General features: G+C 36.8%; 1 protein-coding gene across 3 annotated transcripts in view; it reads left to right on the top strand.

Annotated features, from left to right (window-relative positions):
• Positions 1–24,480, top strand: part of LOC132341520 (DNA excision repair protein ERCC-6-like 2) — a 50,359-nt gene that overhangs the window by 5,751 nt on the left and 20,128 nt on the right. For all 3 annotated transcript variants that reach the window (XM_059873132.1, XM_059873133.1, XM_059873134.1), the window contains exons 3-11: positions 2,230–2,349; positions 3,793–3,986; positions 6,550–6,711; positions 7,877–8,084; positions 9,487–9,627; positions 11,160–11,273; positions 12,693–12,812; positions 18,879–18,950; positions 20,093–20,238. In XM_059873132.1, coding sequence (XP_059729115.1) covers positions 2,230–2,349; positions 3,793–3,986; positions 6,550–6,711; positions 7,877–8,084; positions 9,487–9,627; positions 11,160–11,273; positions 12,693–12,812; positions 18,879–18,950; positions 20,093–20,238 — 1,277 coding nt within the window. The remainder of the gene's footprint in view (positions 1–2,229; positions 2,350–3,792; positions 3,987–6,549; positions 6,712–7,876; positions 8,085–9,486; positions 9,628–11,159; positions 11,274–12,692; positions 12,813–18,878; positions 18,951–20,092; positions 20,239–24,480) is intronic.

The raw sequence follows: 24,480 nt of genomic DNA, 5'->3' as shown, positions 1-24,480 counted from the left end.
CTGGGGGGTCATTGGGCCGTCCAGGTGTCCTTTGTCCCTTAAGATGTACCTGGTTGGTGGGCTTCCTACCCTTTCCCTCCCCCTCTCCCCGGGGTTAAAATGAACAGCAGCCACATGGTTTGGGACTTCTGTTAGAGCTGTTACTGGATTCAGAGGCCTGTGGGCCAGAATAAAGCTCTGGATCGAAACCCTCTGTCAGAACCAGTTCCTTTCCTTCAACACCGCCTTAAAGCTTCTCCGCCAGAGGTAAACCTGAGGACCACCAGAGCTTCTGCATGCCTGGACTTGCATCCAAGCACCCAGCTGCAGCATCCAGCTAGCTGAAACGTGTCTCTGGAGTGAAAATACCACAGTGCTGCTATTTGGTTCAGCAGCAAGGGCCAGACAAGCTCAGGCATGCCCTGTCCGGCTATATCGGTAATTATTCCAATACCAAACCTTACCATTTTGTGATTCTGTAATCCTGTGTATTTTTTATTAAACACAGTGTTTGTTCGAAGTTCAGCATGGGAAAGGCAGTTCAGTGGATATGAAGTAAAATGGTAGAATTAGCTTGTTTAGAAAAGGTTAGTACATGTGAAAAAATAAATTTAAACTTAATTTAATAACTGATACAATCTCAGAAAAAAGTTGTCTTATGATTGTCAGTTGGCCGAAGCTTGCTCCTTTTGAATTACAGGATGGTTCATGAGATAAACTTTTCTAGAAATCCTTTGAATTTTAATGTTCTTTGTATTTCTGAACTGATTTTTGCTTTAAATGTCCTGGCCATATGGTTCATTCATATTAAGCTGAAGTTTAGGTGAAGGCAAATAGAATAATGTTGTTTCTTAGTGTGATTACAGTAAACTAGTTTGCTATCAAGGCCTTTAGGTTGCTTCTTGCTTTATCTAGAAGAGCCAAAGATTTTTGATAATGAGTCGCTGTTTCACTGTGTTTACTATGCTTAGAAATCTGTAGTGCAAATTCTACCAAATATGGAGAATGTGGAAAAGACATGGAGATTTATTGTTCAGTTGAATTTGATTCTAATTCTCAGAGGATTTAAAAGTAAAAGTCATTAGTTAAGCAATATGTGCAAACTGGCAGTTCATCTCAACCTCAGTTTGTGAGATATTATGCATAAAAATGTTCGGGTTACTTCTATTCTACACACCTTTCTTTTACTCTGTGGCTATACCTATGATGGATTTCTTCTCTCTTCTGTCCATCCAGCTACTCTTATCATGGAGGTATTTTTTCTGCACACTGCTCTCCTGAATAGCTCTTTCTCTTCATCATTTGGGGGAGAAAGTTCTTTTTTTGGGCATGAACAGTTGGTAGCTTTACCTCTAGCCTGCTATGACCAGCTGTGTAGCAGCCACAAAAAGGAAGCAGCTGGAGCTGGCTGCTCTGAATGAAAGGGGCCTGTTGAGATTTAAAAAGAAGGGCACCTCTCTGATGATACACCTGGTCCTTGCTGCTGCTTCTGTCCATGGATGGCATTTATCCCAAGTGAATTTTGAATTTGTATGTTCTGGCCAGATCTTCCTCTGCCTTCTTCCTGTTTTGGATTATGATAGGAGTAGTTTGGAATAGCCTGTGCTGGGATGTTGTCCTTGCTGTAGTGTATTGTAATAAAAGTGTTCTCATAATCACCTTGACTGGTTTGAGGAAGATGGGAGAATATGACACAAAAGAAAAAAATTGGTTTTGATGTCAACAACAGGAGTCTGGGGGAATGAAACATACAGAAAAAGGCATATTAGTGAAAAGCAAACCTGTAGGATAAGCCTCTTCTTCATTTTGCAGAAGTAACGTTGAGAGGATAGTTAGAGGATATCTGTTCCTTCTGTTTTCTCATCTGAAATTCAAGTACCCTGAAAAGGACGAGAGTTGCAAGACAAGCCTCATCTCTATTTTTTCCTTTCATTCATGCTCTGCCTCTTGTGTATTTTTGTGACGTTTCCTCTTAAAGAATAAAGAATGATGTAGAGTCATTGCTCTTATCATTAGTTCAAGGAGTACTTGGGAATCCAAAGGAGGGAGGGGTCCCATTTATAAACTAGATTTATTTAAAGCAAATAAACACCCCCTGCCTGCATCCCCCAGAAAAAATCTTCCCCCCCCCACCAAACCAAACCACCTTCCAGAGTCCTGTCCAAGATTTTGTCCTAAATGTTTGTTTTTTGTGGAATGCCTTCAATTTCTTATTATACATAGTTACTGAGAATTGTTTTCTTTCTCAAGGTCATTTCATTTTTGGCTGCAGTGTTGCACAAAAAGGGAACACGTGAAGATATTGAAAATAATATGCCGGAGTTTTTACTGCGGACAATGAAAAAGGGCTCAGATTGTAACCCCAAGAAGGTACAACTTTTGGTGATACTAGCTTAAGGATTTAATGAAAGTCAATACTTGGATTTGTTTGTTTGTTTGTTGTAGGAATTTATGTACATTAATTTTTAAAATTCAGCTGCTGAAGTAGGATTTGCCTCGTAGTGTTTGAGAAGCCTTCCTAGTAGTGTTTGAGAAGCCTTCGGTTTTCTAGACTGTCATAGTGCCCTCTCTCTCTAGTTGTTACTGTCTAATTTGTTACTACTGTTCATTTGCACGAATGGAAAACACTTGGAGGTGTCTGGGTTAGATTTGTGGCTAGAGTACATTGAAAAGTTCATGTCAGTGAGTAGAAAATTAGTGTTATGTGATGAGATTTTTAAAGTAAAAAAAGCATATTTATCTAGAATAACAGGTTATTTAATTAACACAGATCGATATATTTGGAAAGTGTATTGCTAATAGCCTTGTGATATCCTGTGTTTTCTTGATTGGCTGTCGTAATATTGGAAATAAGTCTGGCTGATAATCTAGGTAATGAAATACAGCGACAGCAAATAAAAAATAGATGTAAAAGTTCTGTGTGAATAAGATAAATCTGAAGATCATTTTAATTTTACCCATTACAGAAACCATGTGATTTCTATTTTCCATTGTTATTTTTATTTTGCTACAATACTTAGAGAATTTGACTGGCATAATGGGTCATGTGGCTGTAGCTCTGTGAATAATGGATACATGCTCCTCAGGAAATATAGGCTGAGAGGAATGGGTAAAGGGAGAGCACTTCATGTGCAAAGAAACAGGAATGGCTCTGACTCTGACTATACATGAGGGAAGAATGTCACATTGAGGACATTTAATGTTGAAAGAGGTCACAGATTATAAACCTCATCCATCCTTATGGGGTTTTGAAAACCTCACTTGGCTAAGCCTGGGTTTGAAGTCAGTGTTGCCACTGCTTTGACTATAGTTGGACTGAAAATGTCCCAAGGTCACTTCCTACCTCTTTGATTTTATTATACTAAGTGAATTGTGTGAGCTGTCCTAATTTTTTTAACTCTTTCTGGGCTATCTGTTTTCAAGTCACATTTTGGCTAGACTTATAGATTTGAGGAAGCTGCTTTTATTTTCTCCATTTGTAAAACATTTTATTTTATATGGATGCTATGACAATGCAAAATGATAGTGTTTCACATCTTACTGCATTTGTTAAGAGTATAATTTAAGTAAGTAGTGCTTTTTAGTATTTAATTTTGGTATGACAGTATTTTTCTGCTGTGTTATATACATACTCAGGGTAAACTGATTACTTTTGAATTTATATTAACTTTAGATATTTTCCATACATCCTTTGAAATGGCAGAATTGAACAGACTGCTCAGAGCAGTAAAATAGTCAAGAGCTTGACTCCCTTATTGAGAAATGCTATGTTGTAGTTTTTCTAGTGATACTGTAATTTATATTTGTTTTCAGACTTTCCTCATAGTGGCCCCTCTTTCAGTGCTGTACAACTGGAAGGATGAGTTAGACACATGGGGATACTTTAAAGTCTCTGTCTTACATGGCAGTAAAAAAGATGATGACATGAGTCGTATCAAGCAAGGGAAATTTGAAGTTGTTCTTACTACGTATGAGATACTTCGCCTGTATTTGGATGAATTTAACAGGTAATAGTTTTTATATTTTTGTACACACTGAATTTTAACTGTCTAATTGTGCATTGTTCTTTTCAAGAACTTTTTTCCGTACAACATATTTGCTGTTAAATCCATTGACTCACTGTGTGGCAGAGAAAAATCCCTGTACTATTGTATTTAACCTGTACAGTTCTGGTGGGTTGACCTTGGCTGGACACCAGGTGCTCACCAAGCCACTCTATCAGTCCCTCCCCAGCTGGACAGGGAAGAGAAATTAAGATAAAAACCAGCTCTTTAGGTGAGATAAGGCAGTTTAAAGCAAAAGCAAAAGTTTAGGCATGCACAAACAAAGAGGTGGAAGAAAAGGTTTATTTTCTGCTTCCCATGAGCTAGCAGTATTGAGCCACTTCCCAAGAAATGGTGCTTCCACACACGTAGCAGTTGCTCTGAAAGGCAAACATCATAAATAACAAATGCCCCATTCCTCCTCCTTTCCTTAGCTTTTATATCTGAGCTGATACCATATGGGATGAGTTATGCCTTTGGTCATTTGGGTCAGCTGGCCAAGTTTTGTCCCCTCCCAGGATCTTACCCATTCCAGGTCTACTGATGTGGGGGGAATGTTGAGAGACAGTGCTGATGCTCTGCCAGCCCTGCTCAGCAGTAGCCAAACCGCTGGTGTGTTAACAACACCTTTCCAACTACCCAAAGACCAGTGAGAGCTGCTGTGGGAAAATTAACTCCATCTCAGCCAGACTCAATACAACTGTCACTTGGTAGCAGCAAGTGTTTGAATAATTCCCATAAAACCAGTTTTTGCTGGTAACACAGGTATGAAATGTTCTCTGAAAGATGCAGGAATTGCCTGCCTGAAACCTGATGACTGCAAAAAGATACATAGAAGGTATTTCTCTCTGTCTGTATAAGGAGAGCAATCACCTGGAATTTTTAGCAAATGCTCCAAAAGGTATTTTCCTTGTTATTTGCTCTTTTCACCAGCTTGACGAGATCATTGAACCCTAAAAGCTTTGAGGTTTAAACCCACACATATCTCATCCAATCCTAAAGGTCCTTTTCCCCTGTGTCATCTTGGAAGTAGGGTACAAATTGTGTCAATGGCTGGTGGTAGCAGCCTGCTCTCAGCAGCTGATATAAGTGGATCTGCAGATCTTGGCATTTCAGGTGTTGGGAAAGGTCCTTGGCCCCAGAGAGTACCTTAGTTGTCTGGAGATCTGTCAGCAAAACTGTCAGATCGTCATTTCTGTGCTGAGGTCTGAAGTACAGAGAGTAGAGAAGTACAGATAGAAGAGTAAAGTAGTTTTGTTTTCGACTATATGTGTTCTTTCTGAGGAGCTCTTCATGCTTGATCATGGAATAGACTGTGGTCAGGAAATAGGTGCATATGTGGAGCAGATCTATTGTGTGACTGCCTGCAAATACATTTCTTCAGCATGCAGATTATCAAACTGTTTCTGTAGAGGATGTAACTGGATGGGCCTGTGGTCTCGACACCAGGAGAAGCTTTGTGTCTTGCTTCACTTCAGTGATGGATTAGCCTCAAAAGCTGCTCTTAAGTAATTAGCTGTCAGGAATAAGAATGCATATGCTCAGTTATGCATGTAAATCAGTATGAGAGATTGAAGTGGAAGGAGCTAGGATATGAATATCCATTAGACTTTTCAGGAACTCCAATTTTTAGCATATTTTGGGAATGTAGGAACTTGAATATGAATGCATGTATTTAGTGATTAGCAAAAATGCCACAAGATCAGCCTTCATTAGTGAACTTAATGCAGTTTGCTCAGGAGACACACTTTCTACTAAACATCTCTAAACGCGTCTATTTCAGCTTTTTGCAACATATCAGTCTAGATATGGTTATGTTCCGAAATATTCATCTGTATAAATGAACTCATAAAGTTAGTAAATCTCTTCCTAGGGACTCGAAGACTTTATTATTATCTCAGTGTACAGGTCATTTGACTCCTAAGTTTTATTCTTGAACTGGGTGCAGAATATCTTTTGGTCACTGCTTATAGCTATGTTCCTTGTCATTCCAATCCCAAAATATTAAAATTCCTCTGCTATATTGGTGTTTGGTATGTATTCTTGAGTGGTACTTTATCGTAGAAAACCATGCAGATTGATATATTTGCAGTTCACTGATACTTGCCTTGGATAATTTTTGTTGGTAAAATGAAGCATGCCTACATTAAGCGTATTTCAGTAGTTTACCTTTAGAGACTCAGTTATTTTTTGTAAATCTTAATTATGAGTGGAGTTAATTTTAGTGAGATGTGCTGTATTCATTGGTCCACAGATTGAAAGCTTATTTGTTCACAGAAAGCTTTTGATACAGGTAACAGTAGCTTATTTATTTGACAATGTAGTTTAGCTATTGCATTCAGCTATGTTAATTGAATTTACTAGACAAACAATATAAGGAAATGAAGTGATATAACAAAACAGGGAAATCAAAAAGTAATAATGTGTTATAATCACAGCTATTTATGTGGCTGATTTCACTTTTTGTGTGTATGTGGGATGATGGGACAGGTAATGTCAATTAATGAAATATTTTTTTGATCTGCAGTATAGAGTGGTCTGCTGTGATAGTGGATGAAGCACATAGAATCAAGAATCCAAAGGCTCAAATAACTCAAGCCATGAAGTCATTAAAATGCCATGTTCGTATAGGTCTTACTGGAACCATTCTTCAAAACAATATGAAGGAACTTTGGTGTGTTATGGACTGGTAAATTAAATATTTTCTTTTATGTTTAAACATCTCTGTGTGTTGACTGTGCAGTGGGGTTGGGGTGGGACTGGATGATATGGACCCATCTGTGTTATAAACAAACAGCAAAACACAACTTTCAATTTCAAAACACCTGCTTTTTTTTTGGGAATATAACTTACTGGGAAAGGGGGGGGGTAAGTTCCTGGTATTTTACAGTTACTTAATGCATTTGGAGTTCATCCCAGCTGGCTTTTTTGGGAATTTGGGAAGTAGTTAAAATTATTCTTCCTCCACCTCCCGTATTACTCTTTACTATTTCTTCCTTTTTTTCCCTAGGGGCACTCTTTTTTTCTTCTGTCCTTTGTCCAGTAGACAGGGAATCATTACACAACCTTAACCCACATAGTGCCTTTGCTCTGTCCAGTATGTGCAGGTCATTCTGACCTACTTGGAGGATGAAAATAATAATATTTTGCTTTTTTTTCTTGAAATGCACAAGTGCACATATTTGAAAAGTTACAGCCTTGTCCAGAAGAACTTTTAATGGTCAAGGAGAGGTACAACTGACCATAGATACAAATCTAAATCTCTTGGGAAAGCTTTGCAGAGGAAGAACAAAGCAAATATACTTTAAAAACAGGACAGAAATAGCAGGAAGAATATTCTAAGCTTAGTGTTGCATCTAGTTCATTAAAACTATGCTGATGTTGTTAGTAAGTTGTTCCAATATGTAATGCTGCCAGCAGTTACTAAATTCTTTCTACTACTGGGTTTCTCTAGATTTTATTTAGTTAATTGTAATGTGTGCATATTCTAATTTCCTAAAACCAGTAAAAATTGAAAACTTGACTGTTTAGCTTCCAGTTTAGGCTCCTCAACACTAGCACCTTGTCGTTTAGAGCTTCTATGTAATTGTGATTTCTGTTGTTCTGCTAAACTTTTTCTTTTCTTGAGATTAAGACCCTTTTCCTGAGGGGTATGTCTTAGCATTTGAGAATCACAGAAAACAAAGGAAAAATGGCGTGTGTTAAAATAGTATATGTTTCTATTTGTACTTAACATTTTTAGTAGTTTATCTAGTTCCTACTTTAAGATACCTTGTTGTTAGTCAGAAAAAAAAAAATTATGGTATGCTTTAAAACAGTGAATCAATCCCCCATCCCCTTTTGTTTTTTAATAGGGCTGTACCAGGACTTTTAGGTAGCGGAGTACATTTCAAGAAGAAATTTTCTGATCCAGTGGAGCATGGCCAGAGGCACACTGCAACTAAAAGAGAGCTAGCAACAGGTCGTAAGGCCATGGTGAAGCTAGCAAGAATAATGTCTGGCTGGTTTCTGAGACGTACCAAAGCGCTTATCAGTGATCAGCTGCCAAAGAAGGAAGACAGAGTAAGAGTGCCTTCACATTTCAAATACAATGCTAATTAATGTAGCTCTTCTTTTTTGTTTTCTTGTTATTTTTTCTCTCTTGCTTCATGTCTGTTGTTTATGGTTCTTTCTTCATCTTTTTAACTTAAGAAGAATCCATAGCCTTGGAAAAAGTGCACTTGAAGTAGTGTGCTTTGTTCATGTAATTACTATGATTGCACATTGAAATGGAGTTAATCAAGCATGAAAATGCTCAGACAGTCTTCTGGCTAGTGATTTACACATCTGTTTTATGTATGGTTTTTGTCCTTATCTCTGCAAGCCCAAAGCAATGTCTTGAAATTCTATGCAGAACTTCTGAATTTGCATCTTGAAACTTTGTGTATGGAACAGTATGCTTTCAACTCCTTTGTTTTCATCCAGAAATAAAGGAAAAGTCTCAGACAAACTGATTCTGTGATAGGCCTGTAATCCTGTTCATTTGATGCAATTGTAAATATTCCATGAAGTGATAATACTTTATTGATATAGCTAAGAGTTCTGCTAAATCTTTTCTTCTGAGTTCACAAATATGTAAGTTTGCATCCGGTTTTATTTTCAAAATTTGTTGTTTTTTCTTCATCCTTAGTTTATAATAATGTCATCTAGGTAGTCTTCTGAAGGAAAGATTAGCACAAACATCAGTCAGTCTCCTTTCTGAATCTAGCAGGTTTTATTCTTTTCATTATCTTGTTAATGTGAGTATATGTTCAAGTTACTGCTGTATTATTATAGCTCAGCATGGTGCTGCTGCTATGTGGATAGCATAGGTTAAGGAATGATCTTGGGATTTCTGTCTCCTGCTGCTTAAGACTAAAGATGTCATGGAGATGCCACCCATGGTCTTTCAGAAGAGGGATCAGAGTTTTCGCCATAGCACTTTGTAGATCCTTGCTTTCTCATTGTTTATTATGCTTGTCCTGCTTGCGGTAGTGCCCTACAACAGCTCATGCCTAAAAAGGGGAAAGAAAGAGAAAATTAAGCACCTTGCAAAACAGAGAGAAATCTGTAATTAACATTATGTATTTACTTCTCTCACTTTTCTTTCCTCCTCCTATTCCTTCACAAGAGCCATGTTTAAAGGTTTTGAGCAAAATAACAACAGGTTCTTATAGAATGATATTGATATTCTTTCTAGAATTTTGGGGTGGAATACAATAAGTATGCATGCATTTTTGCTACAGTTTCATGCTCTTTTGGTGTCAAGATCCACATTTTTTTTTAATTTGTTGGTAGAATAATTTCCTGTAACTATTTGAGCAACTGTAGAATTTATTTCTACTTTATTTTCAGTGATCTGTGATTTGTGTTTTTTGATGCAGTGGTTTGTTGCCTTTTGTTGTATGATGCACATGATTGTGTTTCTTGTGTTTTCCTTTGGCAGATGGTGTTTTGTTCCCTCACTGAATTCCAGAGAGCTGTGTACCAGGCTGTGCTAGAGACAGATGATGTAACTTTGGTGTTAAGAGCAGGAGAGCCCTGTAGCTGCAACAGTGGCCGGAAGAGGAAGAACTGTTGTTACAAAGTAAGAACTTGTCACTGTTCGGATTTTAGCGCATAGTCTTCTGAATTTCTCAGGAGACTCTGCTGATGAAGAGCTGATTGAAATGTTTGCCTAGTTGTAGCTCATCTGTTTGGGACATTCCAGCTGGAAACATGGGGAGCTGCATCATCAGCGTGATAGAGTTAAGCACTTCGGGGTTACTGCAAAGCTGCTTTGCATGCCCTGAACTGGTGGTTGTTCCCTATGCAGTAAATTCTGGATATTTTGTATTAACAAATGCACCTGTGATTTAGTTGATACTGGCAAGGGCACTGCATTGAGATGTTCAGTATGTGTCAGGCATGCTGCTCCCAGGTGCCTCAGGCAGTTTGTGCAGGAGCTGTGAATGGGAGGCATGCTGAGCTCAGCAGGTTGCCTGGATAGTACCTTGTGTTCTAACTGCAGTCGTGCCTTTCTGTGCCGTTAAACATTCACTTTACCTTGCTTCATGAGGGGAGAACTGTTAGCAGCAGCAGAGCCCAAGTCTCGTCCATGAGTAACAGCTTTGCAGATTTCTTTAATCTTCTCTGGACTTCTTTAAACCTTTATCAGTCTACATAATTTAATTTGTTTTTGTTTTGCTTACGTCACTCAGTAGGCTCAGATTAAGCACATCTTTTAAACATTTAGAAGCATATGTCACATGCTTGTTTCTCCTTTTTATCTCTCTGGCCTGCTCTGATTCTTGTGTAGTGTTTTGAGGTTTTTTTCCCAAATGATGTAGCTTCTTCAGTTTCCAGCATCATTCTTTTTGAGCAATCCCCTTATCAGTTTTGTTTAATATTCCATGGATACTAGCCCTCTGTGCAGGCTTTTGTTTCTAGTGATGTTTTGTAGAAAAAAAGAAATGCTGGTGGGCTGAATTCACAAAAGGGCAGTAGGCAGGCCTGCATATAGTTGAGTGGTCTTATGAACTGTTTTATTCCAAAGTTAACTCTGAAATTTAGTAACTTGAGAAGGCAAAGGAAAACAAATATTGATCAAGCCAGCCAGGTCATAACTAGGAATATAGCTGCTGTTGTTGCACAGTTGGCGTTGCACTGTAGAATGTCTGAAGCTTGAATTATGCTATTTGAGATATTTGTAAAGCTTTATCGGTTTTTGCTGGAGAGAAAAGTAAAGTTAGCAGTTGAAAGGTAAGAAGTCATTCAAACTGCTCTTGCTTGATTTAATTAGTTATAAAGTTACCATTTTCTTGTTTACTGAAGAATTCTTGGTTATCTCCAGGGGATGTCTGTGGAAGTTATTATCAGAAATGTTTAGCAAGCAATGAACATAACTGTAGGGTTTTTTCTTACTGAGAAGATGTTTCTATTACTAGGGTGACAAAGCTGAAGGAAAAATGAAACTTGGTTAATTTTTATCAGAAATACAGTATACATCTCTTGGGGATCAGTTATAGTATTAAGTTATAGTATTGTTAATGCATTAAACCTAGTAGGAATAGCATTTATTTGAGATTATTATTTATTTTCAGTAGTATTTGTTTGCATAAACTGTTTTTTTTTTTGTAGGTAAATGCGCATGGTGAAACGATTAAGTCATTGCGCTTCAGTTACCTAATGATCCTGCAGAAGGTTGCAAATCATGCTGCACTGCTGCAGACAGACAACACTAGCAAACTGCAGGTTAGTTTCAGAAGTATCTAAAAAGTGGACTTTTGGAAAATGAATGGGATGAAAACTCTTGAATGAAAATTGCTGCTGGCCTCCTTATAAGTCTTAACTAACTGCAATTAAGATATTTTGTGAAATTTCCTTTTCCATTGAGTCATACAGAATGCATACCTTATAAAGGTGTTATACAAAGCAACATGTTCATTTAGTTGATTCATTTTGGAAAGTAAGGGTTATAAAACATAGAAGAGGTTAGGAGGGAGAGTAATTTTTAATGATTTCTAAAAGTGCCATTTTTGTTACATTTATGAAGAATGCCTATAAGAGGAATGTCTTTGTGCAAATAAATAATAGATAATTAGAATGGGTTTTTTCTCTAGTGCTTTATGTTAAGAACTAAGTTTGTTTAAATAATGAGAAACATGTTTTAAAAGAAATTGGTCAATGAAAGATCAGTATCAGCTTATCTTGTTATTATGGCAAGCAACAAGACCTACAGATGGCAGTTTCAGAAATGCTTTTTTGTGAGCCTTAAGATCCAGGAATGAGGAAAGGGATTTAGGGACATTACAACTTTTTCTTAGAATCAAGGAAGAGAAATCAGAATGTCCTAGTTAATCTTTGCGAGTTTGTTCCATCAAAGCAGTTTTGATTTTTCATAAATGTTACTTTTAGGGTCCAGTGCATTACACAAAGCGTATACCCAGATGTTTTTAGTGGACTTTTTTGTGTGTTGCATATGTAGTTTTTGTTGTAATAACATCTGATATTTAAGTAACCTCTGAAATAACAGAATACAAGTATTTTGGGACTTACAGTCTTCTGCATCATGCATAATTATTAATTTTACCAACATCTACTAAAGAAACTAATACTTCATAGTGTTTCTTACCTTGAGTATTGAATGCCCTTATGTGTGTTATTCTTAGGTGAGAGATGTGATCTTTTCTTTCTCTCTGGAAAAGTGGACCTAAAGTGAGAGGTCGTGTTTAAGTTCAGAGCTAAATTTAGCAATGGAGCTTTATGTGGCTTTTGAACACCTTAAGTCCATTTCCTGTACAGTTTTTGTTGTGGAACAATATGTAATTCCCATACTGGCTTGTTACCTGAGAGAGTAGAGAAATGTTGGTGCATAACCCTTGGGTAATGCAAATGTCAAAGCAAGAGAATTTTTTGAAACTGACAATTCTGGCCAGGAAAAGAAATTCTGAACATGATTCTTAATTTCAGATTAAGAATCTCTTTTGGTTTTAAATAAAACAAAGCAAAACACACAGGATATCCAGCAGTTTTGTAGTGAACTAAATTAAAAACCACATAACTCTGCTTGAGGTACTTCAGCAGATCATGTTGCAACTTGTTGAACTCCTTGGATGGCTTAATATAGCTCTGATTTTTAACACCTGTTCAATCTGTCTGCTTTTCTTCCAGGAAGCGCATATCAAACGAGTTTGCAGCCAGGTATTTTCCAGTTTTCCAGATTTTGTGCAGTTAAGCAAAGATGCAGCCTTTGAAACTATTTCAGATCCAAAATATAGTGGAAAAATGAAGGTAAACCCCTTCCTTAGAAATAAAATAAATTTTATTAGTAGTAATAGATTTGGCCTATATTATATGGATATAAGAAAATACACACATAATAGTTTTGGGGGTTTTAATTATTCTTTTTATTGTTCATCATACAACAACAGGAATCTCCTGTCATGAATCAGTATTTGTCTGGGCAAAGACTGGATGAGAGTAATCTGCGATGCTAAAATTTTTTATGATTTTAGCTTCACATGTTTGGTGGTGGGTATGGAAATGACCCTTGTAGTGAGCAGAACTATTGTTGCATGAAACCATGGATTCTGGTGACGGGGCAAAGAAAAGGAAGCAAAACAAAATCAATATGGGCTTAATGATTTGTGCACAGCTTCAATTTTGTGTGTAGCTCCAATCTCTCTTCTCATAAGGCAGATGTTAGACTTTGAAAAGGTTCAGAGGACAGTTCAGAGAAGGGCCACAAGTGTGATTAGTAACTCTGTCAGAAGCAGCCAAGTAGGCTGGGACCCTCCAGACTGTAAAGAATGTCTTAGGGTAAATGTTAGTGGGACCTACATAATCGTGAATAGCATGGAACTGGTGAAAATGTACTGAGTGCTTATTGATTTCTTGAACCCTTTGGACATTAAATGAAAATAATAGTAGTCCTGCTGAAGATCACCAAAATAAATGTGTCTAGTATGAAACTGTGAAACCCTTCATATCAGAAACTGTCTTTCTCTCGTTTCAGAGAGGAGCAAAAGATGATGTAATGACATACAGTGTAGATTATTATGATGTTGTTTAATGTAGATGAAAAATGTGTCTAATATAACTAATTAAAAAGAAAACCGTACTAGTTTTAGTAGTTCTCTGGAGCTGCGAGTGTCTGGGAGGGTTAGAAGCTATGCAGAATTTTGGCTGTCTGTAAACCTGGATATTAACATTTTCTTCTTGGTACTGGTGGTAGTGGGAAGACTATGTTGCTGTAGCAGGAATGGCTGTTATCACTTTACTGATTTGTTACTATGCAACAACATCTTTCTTTATTGTTAATACGTATGTATGAAATGCCTGCATATTAACTTTGTTGTCTACACTTGATTATTTTGAGAAGGTGAGTTTAGCTGTTAAATTAACACATAGCTTTAAAAACCAAATCCATCATCTTCAGGAGTTGAAGAATTACTTATGAAGCAGTTCTGTTACTGATTATTTTACCATGACTTTATTCATGTTCCTATTTTACATTTTTCTTATTATTTTATTTTATATATATATATATATGATTTTTTTCTATTGCATTCTCCTGCAAAAGCTCGCAGGCCATGGCTTGGACTTTTGTACACCCTTTGCCAGATTAAAAACTGGCTGGGTAGCTGAACCTAGAGAGTGGTGATGGGTGATGCCTCATCCAGTTGACATCCAGTCATTTGTGGTGTCTCCCAGGGTTCAGTTTTGAGGCCAGTCCTGTTCAACATCTTTACTGATGATTTGGAGGAGGGGATCAAGTGCACTTTCAGTAGGTTTGTAAACTTAAGATGGGTGGGATTGTTGGTCTGCTGGAGGTTAAGAAGGCTCTGCAGAGGGATAAGTGGGCTGAGTTCAATGGTGTGAGGTTCATCAAGACCCATACCAGGTCCTGCATTCTGCCACAACAACCCCCTACAGTACTACTGCAGACTGGGACAGAGTGGCTGGAAAACTGCCTGGTGAGGAAGGACATGGAGGTGCTGCTGGTCAGCAGTGGCTGGACATGAGACAGCAGTTTGCCCAGGTGGCCAGGAAGACCATTGGCATCTTGGCTTGTATCAAATTCCGTGTCCAGCAGGATCAGGGAGGTGATTCTTCCCCTGTGCTTGGCATTAGTGAGGCCACACCTTGAGCACTGCCAGTTCTGGGCCCCTCTGGGCAAGAAGGACACTGAGATGCTGCTGGAGAAAGTTCAGAGAAGGGCAAAGGAGCTGGTGAAGGATTTGGAGTGTCAGGTTTATGAGGAGCAGCTAAGAGAGCTGGGATTTGTTTAGCCTGGAAAAAAGGTCTCCCCTGAGCCTCCTTACTACTCTGTACAACTACCTGAAATGAGGTTGTGGTAAGATGCCATCCTGATTCTGGCCAGAGTTAATCTTGTGCAGTAGCTGTGAGGGGGTGGTGCCTGAAGTGGTGCAGATGTGGCCAATGGGTTATTCTGTACAGCCCAGAAAGCCAAAGGTGTCCTGGAATGCATCAAAGGAGGTGTGGCTAGCAGGGCAGGAGAGGTGATTTTCCTCTTCTGCTCCACTCATGCAGTGTACTGTATTCAGCTTTCTCAGCACAAAAAGTATATGTTGGAACAAGTCCAGAGGGGCCATGAAGATTATTAGATGGGTGGAACACCTCTTCTGTGAGGAAAGGCTGAGGGAATTGAGGTTGCTGAGTTTGGAGAAGAGAAGGCTCTTGAGGAATCTTATTGCTGCCTTTCACCAGTGAGGGAAATCTAAAGAAATCTAAAATGGGAGGGGAACTTTTTAGGATGATAACAGTGAAAAGGGATAATGGCTTCAAAATGAAAGAGAGTAAGTTTAGATTGGATAGGAAGAAATTCTTCACTGTGGGGGTAGTGAGGCACTGGAGCAGGTTGCCTGTGGAAGCTATGTATGCCCTGTCCCTGGAAGTGTTCAAGGCCAGTTAGGACAGGACTATGAATCTACTAGGTGCCATCCCTGCCCATGGTGGCATGGTTTGAAATGAAATAATCTTTTACCCATACTCTCATGATTCAGTGATCTTTGTGCCTGGAAGGAAGATAATGGGTTATATTATTGAAAATAAGCTGGGTTTTGGGTCCATTAATTTTAACTTCATGCTGCCAAAAACTGGTTCATGCTTTTTTGGTGTGGGTGACTTGCTTTATTTTTTTTCTAAATTATAGAATGGAATCATATTTGTGATGATTCTGCATTTTATACTGTGAAAGCAGAATCATTCAGGAAGTATGTAATTTAGAAAGTTGTCGTACTATAAGAAAGTAGTCACAGAAGGGTCAACTGGTACTAGAGCTTGGAAATGGCTTTATAAATTTTTAACATGTTTATTTGGAAATAACTGATACAAATGATAGTAAAATGTTTTTAATAACCTTTTGCACTGTAGTAGTTTGCATTTCCTAAATAAATAAATTGGTGATTAATTTAATAAATAAATTCTAGAAACTAAGTGACATTCTTTTGTTACTTTCATCTGGTAGTGTAGACTGAATAAGCATTACTGTATGTTTTAACTTAAAATTCATAGATTACACAGAAATTTTGGTTTGGGCGATTATTCTTTTGTAGATAAGCGTAGTTGCAAAGGAATAGTTTGGAGCATTTTTAAAAAATGCATTCAGGGAAGGGGGAAAGGCTGTGATTTTCTTTTTTTTAATGAAGTATATTAGCTAAGCAGCTGTAACTGTTTTGCAGAGTTGAAAAGGTTCCATCTGTTCAGCCTATCTATTCTCTGACCAAACAGAGATGAAACACACAGGGAAACATTCTGTTATGGGATATGAATTACCTCTACCAATAAAACTAGATTTGCTTGTAGGCTAGGATTAAAGAGTGGCCTGTATATAGTGTTTGTGTCCTACCTGTTGTTGTGAGTTATCTCTATGTGTTTTGCAATCTGTAGCATTAACACACCACCCCAGGTTTTCTGTTCTGAATTTTGGATTACAACAAGAGCCTGGAAAAACCAATCCCTAGAATCCAAACGTACAACATCTATAATCATTGTGTACCTAATATGTTATAACAAGGACACTAATATATCTGTGTTACGGTGGGAGGTGGGTTATATGGAGTGGTTAAAAGCTTCAGCTTTTTTATGTGAAATTATCTCCTTTTCACTTCAGAAATGTACATTCACTGCAGAATGTACAGTTTGCAAACTTTGCTGACATGTTTTATTACAAAGTAAATTTCATGCTTAGATCTTTAAATAGAAGTAGTTGAATCTATGAGAACTGAGTGAAAGGAGTGTCCTGCTTTGTTTGGAAACCACTGTTTTTCTGTCATGATGTTGTAAAATAGTGAGGACCTGCAAAGTTTAAGGACAAATAGTTCATTGCTTTTGAAACACAGTGATTTCAGATTGTCCACATGGAAGTATTGGAGACTGCTTGAAAAAGAAGATGAGTGAGGGTAACTTTACAATCCTGCAGTAATTTTCATTCAGACTACCTTGTTTGATTATTTCTACAGTTTTGTTAAAATTGTGTCTCAGAGATACTATAAGCTTTCTAGGTGTAAAGGGTTTTTAAATGTCTGGGCAGTTGAAATATTTTTTAAGATTAATTTTTTTTTAACTGCTTACATTTCCACAGAGAGACATTTGTGGGGTTTTGAAATACTGTTCTTAATACAAATCTCTTGATTTAATTATTTTTGCTTGCTATATCATAATTCAGTAGGAAAATTGAAGTCTATTATAGCACTTTGCAAGAAATGGTCACCTCTACCATGAAACATAACCCTGACCCAGGCAGGGCTGGCTTTGAAGGTTTAAAAAATACTGTAGAAAAAAGTTCTCAAAAGCAAGAGGTAAAATTTCATCACATACAAATGACTCACAATGTGTAGCAGTGGGGAGATATATGTTAAAATCCATGTGGACTCTTACAAAGAACATGTGACTTCTGCTTGAGTATAATCAAGTGTTTCTGTTTTGGGCTAAAAACATACAGGATAATATTCTGGTGAGCACGTGTAGAATTTACTTTTCTTTGATTCAAAAACGTCATTACTTTTCCCTGTTAGAGTTCTTACTCCAGAATACCTAAATTCCCAAAGGGGTTGAAATGGATCCATTTCATTTAAGTGAATTGAATGGATTTGTTTTTGTATTCTCCTATAGGAAATTCACTATTTGACCTGTACTTTAATAATAACAACAATAACACAGATGCCAATTCCTTCTAGTTTAAAAAAATGTCACTTCTTTTCTTAATGTAGCTAAATAAAATGCAAATGTGAGTAGTATAGCTCCTGCTAAATGGCCTGTTGTGTGTTTTTTTCCCCAGTAAAATAAATCCTAGTTTATATGTTCATGTACAATGAAATGAGGCCAAAAATATCTGTCATTTGTACCTTGTTTTCACTTGTAACAAGCTGGCTAACATTTACTAAGGAGCTCATAAGTGAAATATAATTACAATTTTATGTTATCTAGATATTGTCCAAAATTGAAACATTAATACAAACATTCATCATTATTTGATTGTCAAAGATTTGTTAGGCTTTGTAAAATAATTAGTGAAATAATTCCTGATTAACAGTTTACCTGTTTATCAGTGAATAAATACAATTTCAAAAATATTTATTGCGCAGCGGAAAAAAGCTACAGTCATGGTACCGAAAATTCCTCCTTTCCCATTGTGTATGGCTTCAGCACAGTGCTCTGGAGCTGCCATTGCCAGATGTGGACATGGTTCTTTTGAAAATAACAGTGTCACTATTATACACAAGGCTCTGGATTATTTGCTTCCCCACCAGAAGAACATTGTGTGTGGGCGGATTATTGGCATTTCAAGGTCTGTGCAGAGTCTGGGAAGCTGGATCCTACTGTAAACAGAGCAACAGATGAGAGTGGGAGCAGGGAGGGGCATACATCTCACTGATTATTTTAAGAAGACAAGTTCCAAGAAGCTCTGAACTCAGATGTAGGACAGAAAGTTTAAACAGACCTTGGAGTTTTCAGGATAAATGTATGCATTATTTAAATGAAAAAACTCAGAATCTGAGCTAGTGTGTGACATAAGTAGCTTTTTGTTGCAGTCTATGCACTGACACAAGTAGCTTCCTACTTGTGGTCTGATTACCTTTTCACAGTAGGATTTCCATGTACATCATTGAAAAATGCAAAGTTCCAGCATCTCCATTACCTTTGGCCCATTTATTATGTTAGTAATGATTTTTGTTTTGGCTCTGCTTGGCTTTGCAAATTAAGTGCGGTGTAGCCTGTTTCAAGGTTGAAAACATGAGTTAAGTGTGTGTAAGATAACCTGATAAAAAATTATATAAAAATTTAGATTTTAGATAAAAATGTCTTCTTTTTTCTGCTGTGTTTCATTTACAGGTCCTTCAGCAGCTTTTAAATCACTTCCAAAAAAATAAGGCTAAAGTTCTTCTTTTCTCCTTTTCCACAAGGGTGAGCTCCATGTGATTTTTATCAATTAACTGCAGAAGTTCTGAAGCGTGAATCTGAAAGTTGACACCTTGTCAACCACATTTCCTTACTGCTTCTACTGTTAGGAGTAATTACAAGGACAGTGTACCATACAAGCATATTAAAACCTTGTGTCACCTCATGCTAAAAATGGTGATAACAAAACAAGTGTAACACTCTTCTGCTGTCCCTAGAGCTTTTTGAAATAGTTGTATTACTTCAGGTGCACATAGCTAAGTTCAGCTGGTATGTCTTGAGTTAGAGCACTGTCATAGCTGAGTATGACTGCCATATCATAAAACCTATGTGTTAGCACTGAAAGTTGTTTCCTCATTCTGCTGACTTTTTATCATCAGCAGCAATGATACTTCAGTTCTTGCTACACTAGATGATTTGAAGTTAAAACTCTCTAATTTGAGGGAGACTTATATGTACATTTTTACTTTTACTTGCTCCTTGGTTTCCTTATTAGGGAATAATGTGTTTCCTGAAATAGCTCACTCTGTTGTACTGCGGCTTTTATTTTAATATTTGTAATGATAGCACTAAAAAGTATTTTAAAACATAGTAATTTGAATGGTAGTTCAGGGGTCTTACATACCTTTTTTTTTTTTTTAAAGTTTAATGTTTAGGTGCAGTAGTAGAGTACTCATGTGTCTTAGGTTATGTTGTATGGTGTCCAGTACCAGACTGACTGCTGGTTACTGCAGTGTCTTTCACTCCATACCCCTGAACTCTGACTGTGCACTCTGTGCTGGCTGTAATGCTCATTTACTGTATTTCAAGTAATTGCAGCTTGCTAAGATGGGAGGAAGCTGCTTAAATGAACTGCCTGCTGATTGGTTTGGATTGAGTGACAGGTACTGATGAAACAGGCAGCCAGGGTGGGATGATGGAGTCAGACCACAGCACACCAATATTAATCACCTTGAGTACTGCAGAATCATGGCTAAAGGGAATCAGCAATGTTGATACCAAAGTGGCAAAGATATTCTATAATTAGCAAAGTGTGGTGTACTAAAAATATATTTAATAAACATCGTCCCCGTGATCATGTTTAATTTAAAAGATACTATTAAGTACTTAACTTTTTATATTTCTTTTTCCTTTGTTTTTCCATTCAGTTGCTAGATGTGCTGGAACAGTACTGCATGGCATCTGGGCTGGATTACCGAAGACTTGATGGAAATACAAAATCAGAAGACAGGATCAGAATTGTAAGAGAGTTCAACAGCCTTCAGGAAATTAACTTATGTCTTGTATCTACAATGTAAGAAAATTTAACTTGTAGTTTGTTTCAATATGTCTGTCTAGTGTTAGTAAATTGATTACTCTGCATTTTTCTTGCTGAACTTGTGAGGGATTACTTTTTGAGAAGGTGAGAGTTAATATAGACTTAGTGCTTTGGTCTGAAGCTTCTTAGAATAGACACCTTGTCCCTCCCCCCTCCCAGCTTCATGATGATTTCTAAGATCAGAAAGAAGTGGGTCTTCTGGATCCTAGTTTAAAGTTGTTGTGAGATTGAAGAAGCAGTTTTAAACACTGTTATTAAAAAAATTATTATTACGTCATTATCTACAAAAGGCTTTTAATTTTATTGTAGACAGACTAATTTTCTTGTGTTGCACTAGTAAAACTAGCAAGTGAGTATGAACATGAAATGCCATATTGAACTGGAAAATTCTCTCCCTATTGCTGCAATTTATTAATCACATTAATTAGCTAGCATGTCTACTTAAAATATTTCAACAAGATCTTTTATTGTCTTTTTAAAATGTACTTACCTATCAGATTTGCTTATCAATTTATGATTGATAGCAAATTGTTTTGAAATAGCATATTTTGTTTAACTGAAGTTATTGTTACTACAATGACTGTTTATTTGTTTTATTCAGGTTACTTCCTTGCTTCATCTTGGATGAAATTTTTTAGGAAGGCAGAAAAGGAGCAAAGAGAAGCTTTACTCCTTTTGCCTCCTACCCAGAGGGCAAAACTCAGTGAAACTTAATGAAATATAAGTATACAGTCACTGTAGTATTTACTGGAAAGTGGGTATGTTGGAGTTAGGAGGATCCAAACCACCTCTATATAACTAGAGCAGACATCATTTTAAGGGCTGTTGCAGTGAATGTCAGAACCGTCTTCAGATACTCTGGTGTTTATGTATAGGGTTGTGAAGAGATTTGTGATACTGGTCATTGAAGAGATTTGTGATACTGGTCATGTACATTGGCTTGTAATCTCTGTCAACTGTGAAATATGCCATCTGCTTCTCTAAGACCTTCATGAGTCCATAACCCTTGTCCCTGAAGACGAGAGAGAAATTTCAAAATCTGTAGCATTATGAAGGACTAATTTTTGCTGCAACAGTACTATAATCATAGACCTGTTAGGTCTCTTTCATTAATTTAAATCTAAATAAAAAATTAAGGTTAACTAAACAGAGATAGACTTTCTCCTCTGTTTTGAGTGCTTGTTTATAGAGACTAGTGAGCTTTCTCTGCCTGCTGATGGTTCTGGAGAAAAGGCTTGATTCTGTTATCTGTAGTTTTACTTATCTTATGAAACAATTGAAAGGAACAAACTGTAATGGAATTACAGTTATACAGTCAGTATAACTACTGTGTTTTAAGCAAAACAGAGGGTGCAATTATTTGCCTATTTTGTCACAGGTAACAGGAAGTGATCTTTTTCCTTGCTTGATGTGCAGTAATGGAAGCATCATTTAAATTTGTAATCCTTTGGAAATTAAAAAGTGATTTATCCTATTTCAGCTGTACGAGAGATTGATCTTTCCTCTCAGATTTCAGGCATATAAAATAATAAATTGCTTGAGAGTATATTCTGTATTTTTCATTGCAGAGCACGTTGACAGAATTGTTCATACTCTTCTGTTGGAACTTTCTTGCAAAGTTTCTAGCTGACTGCTCTATGTAGTCAATTTATGTGTATTCTGAAGGTCTCATTGCTCAGAGAACCAAATGTTGATTTTCACTGAAAATAGTGTCATGGTCTTTTGGATGTGTAAGTGCATTCTGCAAAGGATGAATTCTCTACATAGTAATCTTGAGACTGGCACAGTTAATATGCAACTTATAAAACATAAAACACCAGAGAATTATAGTGCAGCACTATTAAATTTGCAATGTTTGTATTTTGTATTCATTTTTTTTCAAAAGGCTGTTTCTGCCTGAAATCACGTATATGTAGCCCATAGAGATTTGAAAATCCTGGTTTTAATTGATCAGGGAAATTTTTGAGAAATGGGAACTTAAAAAAGAAAATTAAATAATAAAGAATAAAAAATAAAAGTTTGTCTATCTGTAGATTTGACCTCACGTCTTGAAGTTAATATTGGTAGCAAGCATAGTCACATGACTGTCCCTGTTGACAGCTTTGACTAATACGGCTTTATGGATAAATGTATTTTTTAGGTGTTGAGAGGAAATGTATTTGATTTCTTCAGAGCGTGTACATTTCATCAAACCATTTCATAATGAATTTCAGGTGGAGCACTAGGGAAAAGTAGGTATATACCTGTTGGAACTTTAAGTCTCATGAAGTAATACCTGTTTGAGAATACGTCAGTATTGCACTGGTGTTGCTGGGAAAATATGTGATTATTTAGAAAAAGAGGAGAGGATTTTTAGGCATGCTTAGAAACATTAAAATAATTGATGGAGTTGCTGTAATTTGATAGGAGAATGTCAGAGTTTTCAGTTCCAGTTGTGCTGCTTAGCCAAAAAAAGGGAAACTATGTACAGTACCAAAGTCAGCACAGTTCTGTTCCATCCTAGTTTTCTGGAATAAATAAAAGCAGCAAGTATGCCTGCATTTAAATCACTGTTTCTGGATTTTTTTAATACTAGTCTTTCTCTAGGTTGGTTCTTCAGAATTAATTGTTAATGAAAATCCATTTCTGCTTCTTATCTTTCTTTTTATGTAAAGAGAAGTGTCTAGAGAAATTTGTAGATATTTTTTACCATGTAAGGTTACATATCCACTTCCATTCTACCTGCAGCATTCTCTATTACTGTCCATTACTGGACTGCTGTTAGTTACTTTTTACTTTTACAGGGCTTCATTTAGCTTTAATTCTTTCACAGCAATGTTTTGAACAACTTGTAGTGTGCATATGATAACATCCAAAGAACTTTCAGCCACAAAAATCTCTCTGAAACAGAGAGCATAGAAACTATAGAAAACATAGCTTGGGGAACAGAATTACATAATCAAAACTTTCATAGAACCTTTCCTAATGTAGTATTGTTCTGTACCTTTTAAGGTACTATGTTGTGCATTTTAAGTAAGATGGTCTCCTGAAAACTGTTCTTTTTAACAAAATTCTTTATTTAAGCCATATGATATGATTTGCATGGACCAAATCATAGTAATGACTAGCTGCTAGTTAAAATGAATGATAAAACGGAGTATGTAGCTCACAATGCACAAACTTCTGCATTTGTTCTGTCTATAAAGGGATATAGGAGCCATTCTTTTCTGTTTTGGACTAACTAAATTTTTGGGTCATACCTAAAGCCACTGAAAGGTAAAATTATTATAAAGATAGATATCCTGATTTGTTAATTTTTATGGACAGTTGGTTTTACATCTTGTCTTATGTTTCAGTCCAGCTGCATGGCTGGTTTGGAAATAGGAGAGGCTGAGCTCTTACTGAAAAGAGTTTTTTTCATTAAAAAGAAACACACTAAATTTGAAAAATACCATATAATGTATTCTGAAAGAAAAACCCAACCCAGATATTGTTATTCAGTAGTTGACAGTTTGAGAATGCGAGTTCTCTGGAAACATCCATTACTATTGGCAAGTTTCTATATCCCCTCCCTTTCCAGGTATAGCTAACCCAAAGCTACACCATACTTTGAAGGGAAAGGCCACAGCTGCATTTACATTGACATGGATTCCGTGAAAACCAAAAAGTGATGGGGCTCCATAAGTGTTTCTGTCTCCATTCACTCTTATACTTGAAAACTTTTACCTTTCTTGTATTTCTTATCTGCTTCAAACAAGCAAAATTTAAAGTAATCTGTTAAACCAGGTGCTTGATAATTTAAATGGGATTTACTTTTTCAATTTTGCAGTACTTCTTTCAGAAAAGTAGCACACTTGGAATTCGTGATACCTATGCTAATGTGAAGAATTGTTTTAATAGTTTATTTAATAATAGTATTTAGCTTATGCTTGTGTAGGAACTTGTGTCTTTTGTATGATGGCTGGTTGAGCCAGTCAAAAAAAAATTCAGTATTTGCTTGCTTTGCAGCTGGATGAGAAGTGGTATTTTTGTCACTTTTGCTCCTCTCAAATCATTCATTTATGCACATGCCAAACTCCAAGTAACTGAGCAGTTTTGCAGGATTCAGCAGTGAGCTGCATCAGGCTAGATGTATGCTCCATTTCTTCTCTGGCTTGCAGCTTTACCTGAAAATACTCTACAGCTGTTGAGTGTTTCTAAGATGATGCAGGTGGTACCCCTGTGACTCCTAACCTGCAG

Source organism: Haemorhous mexicanus, chromosome Z (assembly GCF_027477595.1).
Source record: "Haemorhous mexicanus isolate bHaeMex1 chromosome Z, bHaeMex1.pri, whole genome shotgun sequence".
NCBI classification, from domain to species: domain Eukaryota; kingdom Metazoa; phylum Chordata; class Aves; order Passeriformes; family Fringillidae; genus Haemorhous; species Haemorhous mexicanus.
The sequence above is the reverse complement of the archived record's forward strand: the minus strand, read 5'-3'. Positions and strand labels throughout refer to the sequence as shown.